We start from the raw sequence: 18,411 nt of genomic DNA on the forward strand, positions 1-18,411 counted from the left end.
TAGCATGGGTCTGGCTCTCTAATTTCACTGTGGGGGAAGTCTACTGGTTTGCAAAGACTAGAAGTATGGGGAAAGACCCAAAGATCTTGGGAATCTCAAGATGCCCAGCCTGCTATGTAAGAATTTCAGTAAAACTGGAAGACTTGGATGGAATTAGAGCATAACACCAAGTTAATATACGAAGAAACACTGGTCTAAGTTACCCTGGGCTTTAATGATGACCCGAATATTGGGGAGATACATGCATTCAGCCCATTGAGAAGTTCAGCAAAAATAACGTTGTTGTCCCTTCAGAGCCTAAGGCAAAAATAGAGGGAAGGAAATGGCTGAGGCCTTTTCCTAAAACAAGACGTAGATCTCATTCTGGCCTTACACTCTACAGCTCATTAGGCTCCAGTCCTCAGGAAAAAAAGAAAGAGTCAGCTGGGGTCTTTTATCCCTTACTCAGTTCCTACCTAGGGCAGTATTTGAAATGTGAGTGGGAGAGGAAAGAGGGTTTATGAGACTCAGTCAGTAACACCCAAACCACAGCTCTTAAACCAGAACTTCCAAGAGCAGAAAGAACTAAGAGCAAAGAGAGAGGAGTTATTCTTCCAGCGAATAGAAGACTTAAATAGAAGACTCAGTAGGGGTAAGGGCGGGATATTTTAAAAAATCATGACATCTATCACTCTGGCCAAGGGGAGGGTTTATGATCAACAGAAGGTCCCCTTCACCTTCTCTTCATTCATCTTGCTTCCGTTTTGGCTTTTTGGGGTTCCGTGACCGACTCTTAGCTTTGCACAGAGGGCATATAGGTGCATTTCGATGAATCTGTTGGTGACATGACAAACAGGCCTGGTGGGGGTAGACAGGATAAATGAAGTCAGTCGTCAGATTCTTCTAAGCAATGGTTCAGATGGCTGATACTCAGGGGCCCAGAAAACAATTATACTTTTACATTGGTAAGATTCAGGGTTCTTAGAAGCCATAGAACTTAGGTGTAAAGGATACAACACAGAGACAAGTATAGAAAAATGAAGGTAAAACTTGGACATAAAATAAGAACTATATATCTATGCAGCATTATATCATAACATTATTCCTAACAAGTTAACCCATGTACTATTGATTTTTTTCTTGGACAGGATAAATCAGAAAGAATTTTCTATAATAACCAAGGCAGTGAATATTTAGACTTCAAAAAATATTTTTAATTAAAAATTTGTGGATCTGTGTATGAAAATGCACGTGTGTGTGTGTGTGTGTGTGTGTGTGTGTGTAAGAGAGAGAGAGAGAGAGAGAGAGAGAGAGAGAGAGAGAGAGAGAGAGGATGTGGGAACATGCCAGAGAACATGTGTGCATATCTGAGGACTTTTCTTTCCATCCACCATGGGATTTAGAGATCAAATCTAGACCATCAAGTTTACATGGTAAATTATTTTAGATCCTGAGCCATGTGGTGGCTCATAAATATATTAGATTTTTCACATTAATTGGTTTGTTGCAATTATTCAACTTTATGTTAAGATATAATACATAAATCACCTGGCATATGTGTGTGCCAGGTGACTTCAATGAAAATATATAGCAAGCCAGGCTTTACCAATAGGTTATGGTCTACTGGGCAACCACTTGAGTAGAATGTCTGTTTGACTATTTACTATTGGCCTGGTTCTGTGATATTACACTGATAACTCACAAATAGTTTTAGCCTAGTAAAACTGCAAATTAATTCCATTAGTAAGAAAACATAATCATAAAAGTCATTCATTTATGTATCTATAAGACGTAAATAATTTCTGTACAAAAATTTTCAAGTTTATTTCATTTTTTTCCGACCATGTCCATCAAATGTACTTAGAACCTGCCTTGTGATTCTGCTGAATCCCTCACGAATGAGATATGTTCACTATATATTTGTATAAAGACTATCTTTCTAACCTTTAGTGAATTGTATTTTAGCAGAGCTTGCCAAGCTCCCTATATTTTAATCTCTCTGGTAATATACAGCAACAAGAGCAACATAGATTTAACATAGAACCCCATTCTTTGTGTCCCAGTCAAACAATGTTTAAGTAAGACCTAAAGTAAAGTAAATAAGGCCACAGCTTCAGACAGCGCAGCATCAGCCTCCTACTGCAGAATGCTTTGCTCCCTCCATGGTCCAGTCTAGCTTACTCACCTTCATAGGTGGGGGCTGCTGTCTGAAGGTGGCTGTCTGCCGTGTGTCCTGCTTCCTGGCCACTTGGAGTTGTTGGGCAGCAGCAGCTGCAGCAGCAAGGGATTCGGGAATAGGGGGTTCTTGAGGTTCTGTCTGCCATTCTGCTTTCTGCTTCTCAAAGTAACTTGGGGGATGAAAGACATTGGCTGGATCATTCTACAAGCAAGAAGAACCCTGCCCCTCTGAAAATCTCTAAGCTACAGAACCAAAAATTATACTAGGGGCCTCTCTAGGAAGGTAGTGCCCTCCCCACAGCACATGGCTCTTTCCCCTTAATATAAGACACATTATCAGTAGAAACAGTAGACAACATTTTGCTTCTTAACTTTGTCAGGTTATAGATGATCAGAAAATCTCAGGGCTAACAAGATATTTAGACTGATTATCTATTTGATGGCCATTTGCAATGTTTTATTATGTATTCCCAGGCCTATATTTGTATCCTTCTAGGAACAGGAAGCTCACTACTTTTATAGGCAACCAGCTATACCTTTAAGATACACTTTCTCTGTTGGGCTGAACTGTCTTCCTCTCTTTAAAATGAGCCTAGTGTTTTACTCTGAGTCTTGATATTAAAGGACAGAGTAGGTCCTGGAGAACATGGAAGTGTATCATTTCATGTTTTCAAGGGTTTCTGTATACTCCTGTAGGCCCTAGCTTGGCAAGTGACCTCTTAAAATTCATAGGTAAGTTATTTTTAAATGTTATATTAGATGTATTTATTTGTGCATGTGTGTGTGTGTATGTATGTGTATATGCAGGTACATAATGCTACAGTGTCTGTGTGGAAGTCATAGGACAGCTTGGAGTTCGTTCCCTCCTTCCACCACGTGGGTCTCAGGGACAGAACTCAGGTCCATAGGCTTGGTAGAAAGCCCTTTTACTCCCTGAGCCATCATACCAGTGCGTAGATAAAATTCTTATATTGTCAAAAATTGTACCAAGTCTTTTAAAGAGTTGCCTGTCAATCTCCATCTCATCATTTTTCTTATAGAACATGTCAGCTTAGAGACTTGCAGAAGGCTATGCAAGGAATTATCCACTGAAATGCCTAAGAATAGGTCTATGTATTCTGACTTTCAGGTCGAGCTTTATGTATATATCCATGTTGCAACCCCCCCCCCCCCACCACCACCCCACCCTCCTTCTGCTACAATGTGTTATTTTGGGGTCAATGGCAGGCATCTTACTCCAAGGAGAGTTTCTCTTCCTCTTCACATAAGTCAGGAAGCCTCTGCAGGCCCAAGGTCATGCGCAGGGCATCCACATGTTCTTTCAGTGGCTTATACTCATCATGAAGCCTCCGGGTTGATTCTAACAGCTTGTTTAAGTCATTTTCAGACTGTTTAATGGTGTTCTCCATCTGGAGAATAGAACAAGGTAGAAACAGAAAGGATCACAAAGTTCTCAAGAGGCTTTATAACTGAATGGATAATAGCACAGAATTCAGAGAGAGACAAATCTATGGCCAAGTCCTCTAGCTGTCATTTCTATACACTCAATCCTCAGTTCACTATAATAGTGAAAGTTTAATAGTGCATACCCCATGTAGTCTCAATAAAGGTTCAATGATCAAATTCATGCAAAGCACTTAATATACGAATGAACTATAGGAGTAAAAGCTCATAAAATGCTGGTTAAATTACTCAAATTAGTAACATCTCATAGCTGGAATTGCCTTTAGAGACCATCTAGTTCACCTCAGAATTGCTGGTAGAGGTTAGTGAGCAGAAGCTCAGAGATTTATTTAGGGAAATACTTCTTAGGGGCAAAACCTACACAAAAACCGATGACCTAGCCGGGCAGTGGTGGTACATGCCTTTAATTCTAGCATATGGGAGGCAGAGGCAGATGGATCTTTGTAAGTTCGAGGCCAGCCTGGTCTACAGAGTGAGTTCCAGGATAGCCAGGTCTACACACAGAGAAACTATCTGAAAGAGGAAAAAAAGAAGGCGACTTGTGTCCTCCAGGCCAGTTACATTTTTTTCTAAGTCAATTGTTTTCAAAATGTGGTTCCCACACTTCTACTCCACCACTCCATCCCCCTCACCAGCAGCTGCAGCAGCAGCATTAGCATTTATGCGCTAAGAATTTTAAATTCTCAAGCCCTTACCTAATACACACACACACACACACACACACACACACACACACACACACACACATAACTAGAAACTCTGGAGTAAAGTTCAACAATTTGTGTTCTCATAGGCTCTCCAGCTGACCATGGTGGTCGAGTGTGGGATCTGTGGGCTGGAGTCTCAGAGATCTTTTTTAAATCTAGATAGATGTTTTAAGTTGATAATGATGAGATATGATAGATATTGATTTGCATTCAGAATTTTAGACTCACCGAGATAGGAAAAATGTTTTCTTCAAGGCTGCCAAATATAAATAGCCAAAACACTAAGAATGTAACATTGATATAATTCCTGTTTCGTGGTTCTTCCTGCTATAGGTAGTTTAATGTGTGTGTGTGTGTGTGTGTGTGTGTGTGTGTGTGTGTGTGCATGCGTGCGCGCATCATAATATAAATGTATATGTGAAAATATTTAATACAAATAAATAAAAAAAACACATTACTCATTCTATTGGTTCTATACCATCATTTAGCTTGCAGGAAAGTCTACGGGTCCCTCCGGAGACCCAGAATCTTGTGCTCACTAGCACACAAAACCCCAAGGATCTATTATGGAAGCGTCATTTACATATTTTTTAAAAGTTTCTAGGCCTGACAATATTCTGAAAATGAGTAATCCCACAGAGATGAGTTTCCCAAGAATAGAAACTCAGCCCCATCAAAAGTGAATTTTTAAAGTTACTGTCATAGACTGTAAGGATTAAAAAGGACCTGACAGGTAAACACTTTTCTCTTCTTGATCAAGGAATAAGCAGTGCAGAAGCCCAGACTCCTCACCAATAACACCAAACAAGGGACGTTTGTCAACTCAGCAGTTTGTTCCCAATGTTTCAAGAGCTTCCAAATGGCCATCTAATGAGACAGCCCCACTTTGGTAAGCAGACAAAGATGATTCATTTGGTCTAGTGGAAAGCTTTTGAGCATGCTAAGCTCTCCTTTCAAGAGGCAGGAATCTAGTCCACTTTTCCTTGGCTACTTCTTAAGCTGCAGGCTTCCAGAATGTGAACATGTCAGAACTGAATGACCCCTTGAAGGTCAATTAACCTCTTTCATAATACAGGGAGAAAATATGATGCTCCGAAAGGACATAACTAGATCTGGCCTCAGAACTCCTGGCACTTTCTGCTCCACAGTAGCTTGATACCTTCTCCTCTGAGCTGGCTACTGTCACATCTAAATAAAAAGTAACAACATTCCGTACTTCCTCATCCTTAATGGGCCCAGAGATGGGCTCCAGGCAACCAGCCACATACCACATTGATATCAGCATGGATCAGTCGGAGCTCCTCCACATGGGCCATCTTCTCCTGCAGCAGGAGATCCATCTCCTGTTTGTATTCTTTCAGATGCCTCTCTTCTGACTCCAGAGCTTCGAACTCAGCCTTCAAGCGAGCCTTGATCTTTTCCATCTGCAGAGTCTTGTTCCTGAAATTTCTCAAAAGTAGGAAGCAGGCGAATAGGAGAGTGGAGGAAGAAAGAAATGGAAAGCAGAGTTAGGTTTTTTTTTTTTTTTTTTTTTTGGTTTTTCGAGACAGGGTTTCTCTGTGTATCGCTGGCTGTCCTAGACTCACTTTGTAGACCAGGCTGGCCTCGACCTCACAGTGATCCACCTGCCTCTGCCTCCCAAGTGCTGGGATTAGGTTTTTTTCTTCTAAGCCATTTTTCTAACCCTTCCTCTCACAGTTAGAGACAACCAGTGAACATGAAATGTGGCTACTGTAAAGGATTGAGTTATAAATTTTATTTAACTTTCAACATTTGGCTAATGGCTCTCATACCATACAGCACAGCTGCTAATATAAAATTTCCCTTTGTGTTGCTCATGCCAGGAACATTAATATAATGATGCAAAACTAACTACAATACCTGCATATTACACACTGCCTTACATTACCTTTGAGTCAAGTTACCAGGCATATGTAGAACTCCTGATGTAGCTGTTGACTTGTTCTACAGAGGAACAATATTTAGTTTTATTGGAAAAGCATTTATTTAAACCCCTTTTTGTCTAGACTTCTGTTCTCAACCTTTTTTAGATTACAAACAGAACACCTGGGATTTTGTCTATTTCTTTTTTTTTTTTTTTTTTTTTTCTGTTTTTTTCAAGACATGGTTTCTCTGTGTAGCTTTGACTGTCCTGGACTTGCTTTTGTAGACCAGGCTGACCTTGAACTCACAGAGATCCACCTGCCTCTGCCTCCAGAGTGCTGAGATTACAGGCGTGCGTCACCACACCCAGCTGGAACTTTGTCTATTTCTACCCCACTTTTAGAAATGGGAAACTGATATTCAGAGCAGCAGCTTATCTTGATTTATTTAGCCATCACAGTGCAGGCTACCCATTTGTGCAGGCAGAGACATGTCATGAAACACTATGTACTTTAAACTCATACCTGGGCATACATGCTGGTTTTTCCCTTTACTAGATTTTTTGCCTTCGTATAATAACAATTAAATTTACATTTAACTATATTTAATGAATATGCACTAAGTAGTGCAAACATGAGTACACATGTGTGCTCATGTGCACTCTCTCTCTCTCTCTCTCACACACACACACACACACAAACACACACACACACACACACACACACATCCAACAAGTATTTACTGAACACTTATCCTCTGTCAGTGAGTACAGAGAGACTAGGGAAATCAGTCCAAGTAGGGAGAACATCATGAATGAAGACCTTAGAGCAGAAAGACACAACTTTTAAAGGAATAATAAGGACAGATTAGCATGGCAGAACCACCTACTGAAAGAGGGAGAGGGGCTTAGATGAATATAAGGATTTTGGCAGAGACCAATACACAGCTGACAAGCTGGAATGAGTTAAATCCTTCCTCCTCAGCTGGAAGGGGATTCTTACACTTTTAAATATCAAGTGGGATTATCTGATTATCTTAATTCTCTCATCTTTGATTTACTCAATCCTCATGTGGAAATAACATCACCTACCTCATATGTCACGTGGTAAGGATTAAATGAGTTAACAAATGTAAATTCCCAAGCTATGTGGCACATGATGAGCAGTCAACAAATTATAGTTGACTGCTCAACTCCCCAAATCTACCCAATAGTTCAGCCATAATTATCTCCTTCAACAGAGTGGCATGTATAACTTGATGGTAACCAACAGCTCTCAAATTGGACTTAAGACTCACTCAATAAGAAGATAACCATGCCTCTGGTTTTCCATGATACTGGAAATCTAGTTAATTACTCCATGCTAGTGAAGCCATGGCTATTGGAGAAGAATCTACAACCACCAATTACATAAACCAATATTATCCTTAACTACATTCTAAATATTTATCCTTATACACACAGATAAGTATAGTTCTCACCACTCAAGGAAATTTCTCATTGCAACAGACAAAGACCATTTATAGAAAACCAGGACTGATCAAAATTCAGCATGCAGAGCTCAGTCCTATCTACAATACAACTCCTCCACTGAAGGTTCAGGGATCATTGCAGATGATTTTGGGGTCAGGGGTAAGAGCTAAAGAAACGGGAAGGTTGCTGTCAAATTGTGTCTTCTAGAAATGTTAGAGAAGCTACAATCACGAAATCTCACAGACATGGCTGCTAAAACATGACGTGAACAAGGATGATACCAACAGACATGCAAACATGAATGGGGGAAATCTCACAATACCTCAAGCCTAGACAAAGAACTACAGGCAGTGAAGAAATGCTGAAAGGAGGAGAAATAGCCCTCCCCAGGGAAGATTATCCAGTACCCAGTGGGCGCCCCTGAAATCATACACATAAAAGTAACATTATATAGACTGAGAAAGTTCTATTTATAAGTTTAGAAATATGCAAATACTTATATATGTACATATACACAGACACACACATATATACATATATACATATATATATCACATTATAATATGTAATACACACATGCACAGTGTAACAACAATTAAAGAAAATAAGCCTTGAATGAGAGCAAGGGCAGGGTACATGAGAAGGGTTAGAGGAAGGGAAGGGGGAAATAGTGTAATTATATTATAGTCTCAAAAAATATGACAAACTATTGTGCAACCAATTACATAAAAAGGGGATTACTGCACTTCAAGATAAAAATTAGCTTCAACTCAGGAGTAGTAGATACATTTATTGCCCCATTTCCTCCAATAGTCAGGACAAAAGACAAAATATAAACAGTAACACACCAGAATTAAGTGGCATCAACATCAAATAGGCCTAACACATCTACAGAATATTCCACGCAAATACCAAAGAATATACACTTTACTTAGTACCCCATGGAAGCTTCTCTAAAAACAGACCACATACTGGGAAACAAAACAGATTTTAACAAGGAAAAATTTAATAATTCTATAGAGCCTATAAAGCTTGAATAAAGCTTGAAATCAACAGCAAACAAATTGGCAGTAATTACACAACCTTATGTAGACTGAATAACACTTTACTGAATGATCAATGGGCCAAAGAATAAACCAGGAAAAAAATTTAATTCCAGGAATTAAATGAAAATGAAAACGAATACAAATGAAGTGGTAGGAATCTGTGTTGCGTTAGAAGGAAACATGTGTTAAGAAACATATCACCTAACTTAGTAATAGAGTTATAGAGTGATAGAGCCTAACATATATGAGCCCAGGGTTCTATTCCCGATACCATAAAATGAGTTATTTTATAACAGCTTTGATCAATTGTAATAGATATTACATTTGTAGAGCTTACTACAGTCTAGCGACTGCTCTAGGAACATTACATGCTATGAAATGTCATGCTCACAAGACCCTCCCACATACGTATATTGAGTTTCATTTGTAAAGACAAAATTTTGAGACTGATATGGGTAAAATGAGTTGTCTGGGTCATATATGCAGAAAGAAGAAAACCTAGTACTATGAAGCTAGTCATCTTCCTATGTGTAAACTCATGGACCATAAGGCAGTGGGGTGCATTCTGGTCCTGGATGACTCACCAATTTTCAGGGTAAAATAAGGAATATCATGGACCTCTTTAGAATCTTGAGCTGGATGGCTATGTGAGATGTCTTTGGACTAACTGGCCTTACAGATGAGGAAACCACCCAAGTCCTTAAAGGAATCTCCTAATGAGATCCTCCCCCAAAGACTAAAGGACAGCTGATAAGGCCAGAGCATGGCCAGGAAAACTGCTCCCCGCAGTACCAAGAAACAAATCCTTACATAAAACTTTTAAAATTAGCTTCCTAATCCTCCTAAATTATACATTCTCCAGATATAAATACAGAAAGAGGAAATGCTTTCCAAGAAAAAAGCCTTTAGCTGGCCACTTTCTCCAGAATGACTTCTTTGGGCCTATTATGAAAGGAGAAATAGCATCTTAGAGACATGGTTTATCTATTACTTGTAGAAACTGCATGGGCTCCCCTGTGACAAATTTCATAACAACTCAAAACCAGTGCTCACTCAAAAAGCAGGGGTAGGACACCTACAACCTATAGGACCCCAGGTTGAGATAACCAAGTGACTAGAAACTGACCAGTGGAAATGAGACTCGGATCATATTTTAATGGTATAATGTGAAGGCCTTACTAGTGTGGCTCTTCAAGAACTGGACCAAAACCAACACGATCAGTTGGGAACCTGTTAGAAATATACATTCTCCATCTTGGTTTAATAAGTACTAAGTCAGAGGCCTTGCAGATGAGTCTGAAGAGCCTATAATTAAGCAGGCCTCTGGGTAAAACATTATGCATGTTCAAGTTTCAGTGCAGTATGCTAAAGCTTTGGATATGAATTATCACAGACTCCATAGCAGTAAAGGATGTGAAGATTGGTAGTGGCATTTGCTGCAATAGGAGAAACAGATTAAAGAGGATGCTTGTAGTATGATTGGGTAAAGAATTCTGTTGGTGCTTGTATGAGAAGCAAAAGTGATGGGTCAGTGTTCAGTTGGATATTTGAGTCTGAAACGCAGGAAAGAAACCAAATGAAAATTAGTAGATACCTCAGATCAGATTCAATTCAATCTCAGTGATAAGCCTCCACTCAATACCCCAGCTTGTGTATGGCTTAATGCACATGTTCTATGAATGACACTGGGTGGATTTTTTTTCTTTTTTTTTATTAATTTATTCTTGTTACATCTCAATGTTTATCCCATCCCTTGTATCCTCCCATTCCTCCCCGCCCCATTTTCCCATTATTCCCCTCCCCTATGACTGTTCCTGAGGGGGATTACCTCCCCCTATATATTCTCATAGGGTATCAAGTCTCTTCTTGGCTACCTGCTGTCCTTCTTCTGGGTGAATTTTTTTTTAAGTCAGCTTTTCTTGCTTCTTCCACTCAGGTAACATTATTCAAATACCAACTGTTCTGTATTTAAAGTTAATTGGATTATCTGGGGGAAAAACAGCTATTAAGAGAAAAGCAAAATAGCATTAATTTAAAGACTGTTGCAGCTCAGTTCCAAGTTCCAACTCCTTCTTCTTCTTCTTTCTCCCATGGTCACTACTGTTTGGGTTGACTTTAAGTCTCAGAGGCCCAAACTATCATGGACTTGATCTTGTCTGAACCTTGGGGCTAAAACAGTTGTCAGCTGAGTATTGAGCACTAGCTGAAGGATGATATTAGAGGGGTGGAGTAAACAAGCAGATGGAGAACATGTGTGCTGTCTAGGACAAGCCCTGGGCTGGTGGTCTCAGGTGCTATAAGGAAGCAGGTTGAGTAAGCCATGAGGGAAATCCAGTAAGCAGCACTCCTCCATGGTTTCCCCACTTATTGCCGCCAGGTTCCTGCCTTGACTAATATCAGTGATGGCCTGTCACCTGTAAGTGTCGGCAAATCACCCCTTCCCTCCCTAAGTTGCTTTTGGTCATGATGGAGGTTTTTTTTTTTTTTTTTTTTTTTTTTTTGGTGTTGTTCAGGTTTTTTTTTTAATTATAATGTATTCACATTACATCCAGATTGTAATCCCCTTGCTCTTATCTTCCTGTTCCCCCCTCCCCTTATCTGCCCTATTCCCCTCCACTAGACCTCTGACAGGTATGCTCCTCCTCCCCCACCATTTGACCACAGCCTATCAGGTCTCATCCAGACAGTCTGCAACATGTTTTTTTTTTAATCCCAATAATAGAAACCCTAATTAAGACAGAGGACACGTAAATTAAAAGCTGCATCACAAAACAGGCTATGTTGAATATCATAACATATCTTTGTAGCTTAGGCAAACTGATTCCTTTGATCTGGAGCATTGGAGAAAGTGTGGGATAAAAGGTGGTACAGTTATAAATGTCATAGTAACAATGATAGGAAAATTTATGTCTGGCAGATAAACAGAATAATATTATTGTTCCTTAGGGGAAAAAGTGAGTTTCACATCATAAGCAAATACACAAATATATACACACACATGCGCACGCGCGTGCGCGCCGCTGCATGCACATGAAACTAACAAAAACAATGTCTTCCCAAAGTTATGCCTACTACCTATTAAGCAATGTATATTGTTAATCTATCTTTTAAATCAAAATTAAAAATAATAGTAGCAACTGATTAAAACTATATGCAAGCCAAGTCACCAGAGGTAACGACCAATATTTTCAAAATACTGCTATCCAAAAAGGTAAATCAGTGGGGTGTTTGGGGGGAAACATCATGCATATTTTAGGAAGGTTGTTCATATAGCAATATGCATTGAATTAAAGACAGGGGAGAGACTAGAGACAGGGAAGTAATTCTGTAGATAGAAATAAGCACAGTATCGCAAATATTCAGGGTACTGATGATGACGGCCTGAAATGGGCAGTAAGTGGAGATGGACAGGAATTTGAGTGAAATGTTGAAGGTAGAAATACGAAGCCAATGTGGACTTTCAAGTTCAAGAGGCAAATGTAACATGAATAACAACATTAAAGTGAGTTTTCTGGGGAGTAGCTAAATAGAAGTGGAGAGTCGGGGAGTCATAAAGGGTTGGCAAAGATTAGCTTAATTTGTAGCATATCCAGATGGGCAATCTCAGTACATTGTGGTGTACATGAAGGGCTGAAGTTGGAAAATGGATGCTATGTGTAAAGGTTTGGGAGATGATCTACGAAGCCATGGATTTATGGCAGATTTCTCAGGAGAGTGTGTACAGTGAGAAAATGAGGTGGAGTTTTCAGTACAGAATTTACCTGGATGATATATCCCTTAACAGCAGCTCATATATTTCTAAAATGAGGGGTTTTTAAACAAAGACAGATGTGTGTGTGTGTGTGTGTGTGTGTGTGTGTGTGTCGTGAGCACATGCATGCACAATATGTATGTATTGGCAACGAGAACATGTTAAAGGTATATTGGCATACACATGAGGTAGTGAAAGGCTCTCTGTTCTTTTTTTTTTTTTTTTTTTTTTTCCTGTCTTCTATCACACTTGGTTTTGGTTCATTCTTGTCTTTCCTTTTTTTCCTTGTCCACCAATTATAAGACCAGGAAATAAAGACAAAAAATAGACCAATGTGTAATTTGGAAGCTGATTGTTGAAGCATAAGCACTGAAAGACAGGGAAGGTTCTATTAGGCACATGATCAGGCAATGCACTGCAATGAGAGAATCCATCCCTAACACCTTTCCCATTGCAAATTATGCATTTGTTGTATGTGATAATCCATATAAATATACATGCTTCTATCTATAGCTCTGTCTCCTCTGCCCCTCTTGTGTGTGTCTATGTGTGTGTCTTAGTCTGACTTCATTAGGTAAAAATGCCACATCGCTCCTACTTCAGTCGAAGCACATTAATGTTTTAACAAAATAGATTGGTCTTTTAAAGAGACTTTTAAAATAATGGTAATCATGATTTAGAACAGGTGGAGAACTGTGAATAATAGAATGTTAGTTGGGTTATCAGCATTTATAAGAACACTTGATAATGACGCTGCATTCATGTACCATGTGAACAGAGGATAAACTTTCTTTGATAGCTATGTAACCATCCGTAGGTAGCCTGATCTCTCTCTCTCTCTCTCTCTCTCTCTCTCTCTCTCTCTCTCTCTCTCTCTCTCTCTCTCTCTCTCTCTCTCTCTCTCTCTCTCTCTCCACTCCGCTCACCTACTCCTCGCTCTCTCTCTCTCTCTCTCTGAATCTGTGCCTTATGTACAAACTGGGAAGAATTCTTTCACTTAGAAAGAAGAAAGATTAAATGATCAAATGATCCAAGAGCTTTTTAGTTTCTATGTTCTTAATAAATGCTAGTTCCTTTCTTGACCTCTTTTTCTTTTCTTGGCAGTTCCTTCCTTGTAACTCCCATATGTACTTACCTATGGAAATGCAGACATCAAGCATATATTGATAGGATTTTTCTCCACTTAAAATTAAGGAACTAAGTGAATTAACCCCTGTATGCTACTATAAAATTGTCAAAAAGCGGTTTTTCAATTTAAGTCACCTTTGTAACATGCTAATTAGAATTGTGTTCTTTTTTTTTGTTTTTGTTTTGTTTTGTTTTGTTTTTTTGAATTGTGTGTTCTTGATACATTGCCCTTTTAATTAGATAATGTCTATTTTTCTGTCACTGGAAAATGTTCATTCTGAAATCTGTTTTCCTTGGTAAAAGGATTCTTTCTTGGTTTCTTTAGATATATTTTAATTTAAAATTATTGGATTTTTGTTTCAGTTTATGTGTGCATATGATATATGTATGATTGTGTCTGTGCGACGGTGCACATGTAGAAGCCAGAGGACAACTTTGTGGGATTCTTTTTTTCCAACTTTATGTGGGTTTTAGGGATTCAGCAAACTTGGGCTGCCAGACTTTCATGGGAAATGACTTTTCCCACGGAGACAGTCCTCTTTTTATTGTTTGCAGGTTGTTGTTGTTGTTGTTATTATTATTATTTGATTTTTTGAGGCAGGGTTTCTCTGTGTAACAGCCCTGGCTGTCCTAGACTTGCTTAATAGATCAGGCTGATCTCGAACTCACAGCGATCCACCTGCCTCTGCCTCCCAAGTGCTGGGATTAAAGTTGTGCGCCACCACGCCCAGCTGCAGGTTATTATTTTTATACCAATAATCTACCTATATCATTATTTTTAAGTGAACTTGTTATAGACAGTATATAACTGAATTATGTTTTAGGGAATTCATTCTACAAATCTCTCTTTAGCTGTATTTGAATTATTTAGCTTTTTTTTTCCCCCTTTGTAATGTGAGAGCTGAAGCAATGGCTCAATAGTTAGGAGCCATTCTGGAGGAGCAGGATTCCATCCTCAGCACCTACATTGCAGCTAATAACCATCTTTAACTGTAGTCTGAGGGGAATCTAACTTCCTCTTCTGTCCTCTAAGGACACTGCACGCATGTGGTGCACAGACATACATATAGGCAAAACACCCATATACACAAAATAATAAAAAAAAATGTAATGATGTATATGTGTGCACCTTGTGAGTTTACTGTGTTGTATCATGCAAATGCTCATGGAGGCCAGATGTGAACATTGAAACAGGAGCTACAAGCAGTTGTGAGCCACAACTGAACCCAGGTCCTCTGCAAGAGGAATTAGTACTTTTAACCACTACAACAGCTTTCCAGCCCCACATTATCTACAACAGAATCATTCATATGTTAAAACTACATCTGCATTTTAACCTTTATATATCCTGTTTATATTCTGCTTGGGAGTTGGTTCGTTTGCTCACTTGATGTTTTTTTGTTTTTGTTGTGGTTTGGCTGGTTGGTTTGGGGTTTTACTTTTTAACCTGCCTTTCTTGGATGAACTAAATATGTTTTAGAATTTATTTTTGTTTATTTTTCATACTTCTGTGCATATTTCTTTGTATAATATTTTAGTGTTTGCTTTCAGTAATATCTTATATCCAGAATTTATCAGTATCTTCTGAGATCACACTACCAACTTCAGTAAAATACATTATCTATTTTGTTTCTCTTTACATTCCCCTATTTGTAAAATATCATAAATATTCCTGTACATACACTGGCATGTTATAATTATGTTAGAAAGTTTCCTTCAAGAGGTCTGATAGGGAAGGAGAAGACACGGGATAGCGAACAAGAGAGAATAATAGGGGTCAATATGATCAAAGTACATTATATACATATGTGAAATGTCACTGTAAGTTTTTATACATTAATATATGATAATAAAAATTAAAGTAAAAAAATTCTTCAATAACCACACATAATTAAGGAAAAACTCAAAAGAAAAAAGTCAACTCAATCATGTTTTTGGCTTACTAAGTTTGTGCTTCCTGGTATTACAAAGTTGCTTTTTCTCTATTTTCAATATTTTTGTCATCCTTCCACAGTACCACTGCTGACAATTCCACCATTTAAGAAAGTCTTCAGTTATGAAGTATAATATGATCACTGCATATTGCACTCTACATTGGCAATTCTTTTCCTTCAGCACTTGATCCACTAGATCCTTGCTATTTTTCTGTTAAGGAATTTGCCTTTCTAATCTTTCCCTCATAGATACAATTAGGGGATTGCTTCTTGTCAGCTGCCTTCCTTTAAAGATTTTTTTTTCTTTTTCCTACTTTTTCTGAAGACTGACTATAATATGCCTTGGTGGATATCTCTTTTAGCTTAATCTATTACTGTTTGATGAGCTTCTTGAACTTGGAAGCTGTTTTTCCTCAGTTTGGAACAATATCAGTCTTTATTTCTCCAACTGTTTTTTCATTCTGTCCTGTCTCTCCTCTCCTGTGAGAATTTTTAAAATTTAGTAACAATCTCACAGTGATTTCTCTTGTTTTAGGTTTAAGCTGACTCTTTTTTTTCTGTCTTCTCCATCTTGAATCTATGTGTTGAAATTTTAGGTTGTTTTAAAGATCCCCTTTAGCATTTTTATTTATGGCTTTTGTTGTTCTTCTTGTTGATACATGGGTTTTTTTCCTGTGGTTTTTGTATTTTCTAACTTAAGGGAGAGTTTATTTAGATCATTTGCTTTGCTCTGTAAAAGGAAAGCCATGATCCCTCCAAGAGGAAGAAGAAAGCAAGGCTCTTCACTACCATCACCAAGTGCAGGTCCCACACAGAGAGCTTCAAGCTCTTCTCCAACTTGTCAGGATTAAATATCTTGGCCTAATTTCTCAAAAAGATATGCTCTACATCTCATTTTCTTTCTTTCTTTTTTTTTTCTCCACTTGTCAGAAAAACACCCCAGATGCAGGGAGATAAGCAGAGCAGGGGAAGGCGACAGAGCACCTGAGTTACTACTGTTCACTGAACATCCAAACTTGCCTGCTGAGAAAGCTATTGGAGGTGTGACGAGACCCAGTTTGGCAGACCTCCAGCTCTTGTTCACATTTCCATAGCTCCCAACCTCCCTCCAAGCCCAGGATAGGAAAAAGTGGTGAAGAAGAGCAGCTCCCTCTCCACATTCATCTGCATCCCCAGCCTATAGCCACAGCAAAGTTACAAACTGAATGGTACTGGCCAGCTCAGCTTGGCTCTCAAAAGGCTTTCCCAAGTTCTGAGGCATGAAGCTGAAGGGAAAATCATTCTCAACTTTTTTTTTTTTTTTTAAACAAGAAGCGAAAATCAACTTATACTAAACAAGCATTAAAAAAAAAAAATGCATCCACGAATGCCTGCTCTTATCTCTGTACCCAAAAGAATGCAGTTAGTTGTCTGGTGACCAGCTCCTGGTGTGTCCCTCTTCGTCTATTCTAGCTCAGCTACATCTGGAAAGACATCACCATCCTTTCCTCCGTCAGACACACACACACACACACACACACACACACACACACACACACACACACACACACACACACACACACACACTTACTTCTGCCGACTAACTCTTCTAGACTTAAGACTTGATTTCAACTTACCCCTAGTCCCCTCATTCTTCACCTTATCTGCAAGTCTGTGATGAATGGACCCCTTTTCCGTTACTGATTCCCTTTGCAAGTAGTCCAACAATAGATAGTTTCCACAGAAAAACAGTTCTCTTTGCTCCCAGGGATGCCCGCAAAAGGGGAAAAGGTGGGGGGCGGGGGATCGAAGCCGGTGGAAGGATGCTGCATTAAGCAGCGAAAGGCTTACCTGATCTCTTTAATGCTTTCCAATTTGCACATGATTTCTTGTTCATCTGCCATGACTTTCACTCTCAATTTCACGTCCAGAGAATTGTGAAAATGCACCAGCCAAGGGATACAATAGATACAATACAGCCACCTCCTACTGGTTTGTGGCTTTGAGCCTATGTGGTAGGGGCTTGTGTAGAGAAGGCCTGGGAGCTGTAGTCCGCAGTTCCGGGGCCAGCCAGGCAACCCGGGTGTCTCTAGAACTACAACTCCCAGAAGGCCAAGCGAAACATTCTTGTTCCATTTCCTGTAGCGGCACTTTAAATCAATATGTCACAGATAATTGTGTCAAAGATTATGAATAGTGCACGGGAATGGAGATATTTGTCCTACCAATGTGCGGCAAAATGAGGGAAATTTTCTCGACAGCAACTAGAAAGATGAGAAGCATATCTTTTATCTCGAGACTCGGGCCTCAGGGCTACCCACCCCCAAATAGATTAAAGAATGCCTTAGGCTGGAGAGAAACTGTAGGTGATTTAGCTTCCAAGATGTCAAGTGTTCTCGCTGCTACTTAGGGATTTGTAGCTTTGACATTGAAATTTAAATAGACTGGAGCTGAAAATACTGGGAAAAGGAGGTGAACTGAAGAAAGGGGAATCTTCAAAACAAGAAACTGGGCTTGTGGGGAGGACGTCTGGTTCCCCATCCAGAAAAGAGTTACTGAGCTTATAATTTGCCAGTAAATGAAAGATTTACTGAGGAAGGCATTTAAGAAAGTAAAAACAAGTTCTCGCCTTTATGAATGAAAGAGTGAAAATTATTGGATTATACAGTGTTCTGTGAGATTGTTACAGCTCAGAGGTACATAGGTGAAACCTGAATACATAAGATATAAATATGTTTTTAAAACTAACAGTTTTCCAGAGAAGAGTGAGATATCCCGGAAGAGCCTACGTTAGAGAATGAAAATGGCAAGTGGTCCAGGGTACCTCATGAAACTGAAAAGCTTTAATAAACTATATTTTAAAAAGAAAAAGAAACTGAAAAGCTTCTGT

At 39.1% G+C, this 18,411-nt stretch overlaps 1 protein-coding gene across 3 annotated transcripts; it reads right to left on the reverse strand.

The window, feature by feature from the left end:
- Positions 1 to 436: 436 nt before the first annotated feature.
- Positions 437 to 17,592, reverse strand: Zc4h2 (zinc finger C4H2-type containing). 3 transcript variants are annotated; one of them, XM_051141647.1, is made up of 5 exons: positions 17,373 to 17,592; positions 5,597 to 5,768; positions 3,394 to 3,566; positions 2,165 to 2,327; positions 437 to 837 (listed from the first exon to the last, which is right to left on the reverse strand). In XM_051141647.1, the coding sequence occupies exons 1-5, from the start codon at positions 17,423 to 17,425 to the stop codon at positions 724 to 726; spliced, it is 675 nt and encodes a 224-aa protein (XP_050997604.1). In that variant the 5' UTR covers positions 17,426 to 17,592; the 3' UTR covers positions 437 to 723. The 3 variants fall into 3 exon arrangements, with proteins under 3 accessions (XP_050997604.1, XP_050997607.1, XP_050997605.1); XM_051141650.1 differs by lacking the exon at positions 2,165 to 2,327; XM_051141648.1 differs by lacking the exon at positions 437 to 837 and having other exon boundaries at positions 2,167 to 2,359.
- Positions 17,593 to 18,411: the final 819 nt, after the last annotated feature.

Source organism: Acomys russatus, chromosome X (assembly GCF_903995435.1).
Source record: "Acomys russatus chromosome X, mAcoRus1.1, whole genome shotgun sequence".
Taxonomy (NCBI): Eukaryota; Metazoa; Chordata; class Mammalia; order Rodentia; family Muridae; genus Acomys; species Acomys russatus.

Coding starts and splice junctions, on each gene's coding strand:
- Zc4h2 (XM_051141647.1), bottom strand. CDS start 17,425: ATGGCAGATGAACAAGAAATCATGTGCAAATTGGAAAGCATTAAAGAG. Junction 2,328..3,393: donor GAAGAGAAACTCTCCTTGGA/GTAAGATGCCTG, acceptor TCATCCCCCAAG/TTACTTTGAGAAGCAGAAAG. Junction 838..2,164: donor AGCAGCCCCCACCTATGAAG/GTGAGTAAGCTA, acceptor TACCCCCACCAG/GCCTGTTTGTCATGTCACCA.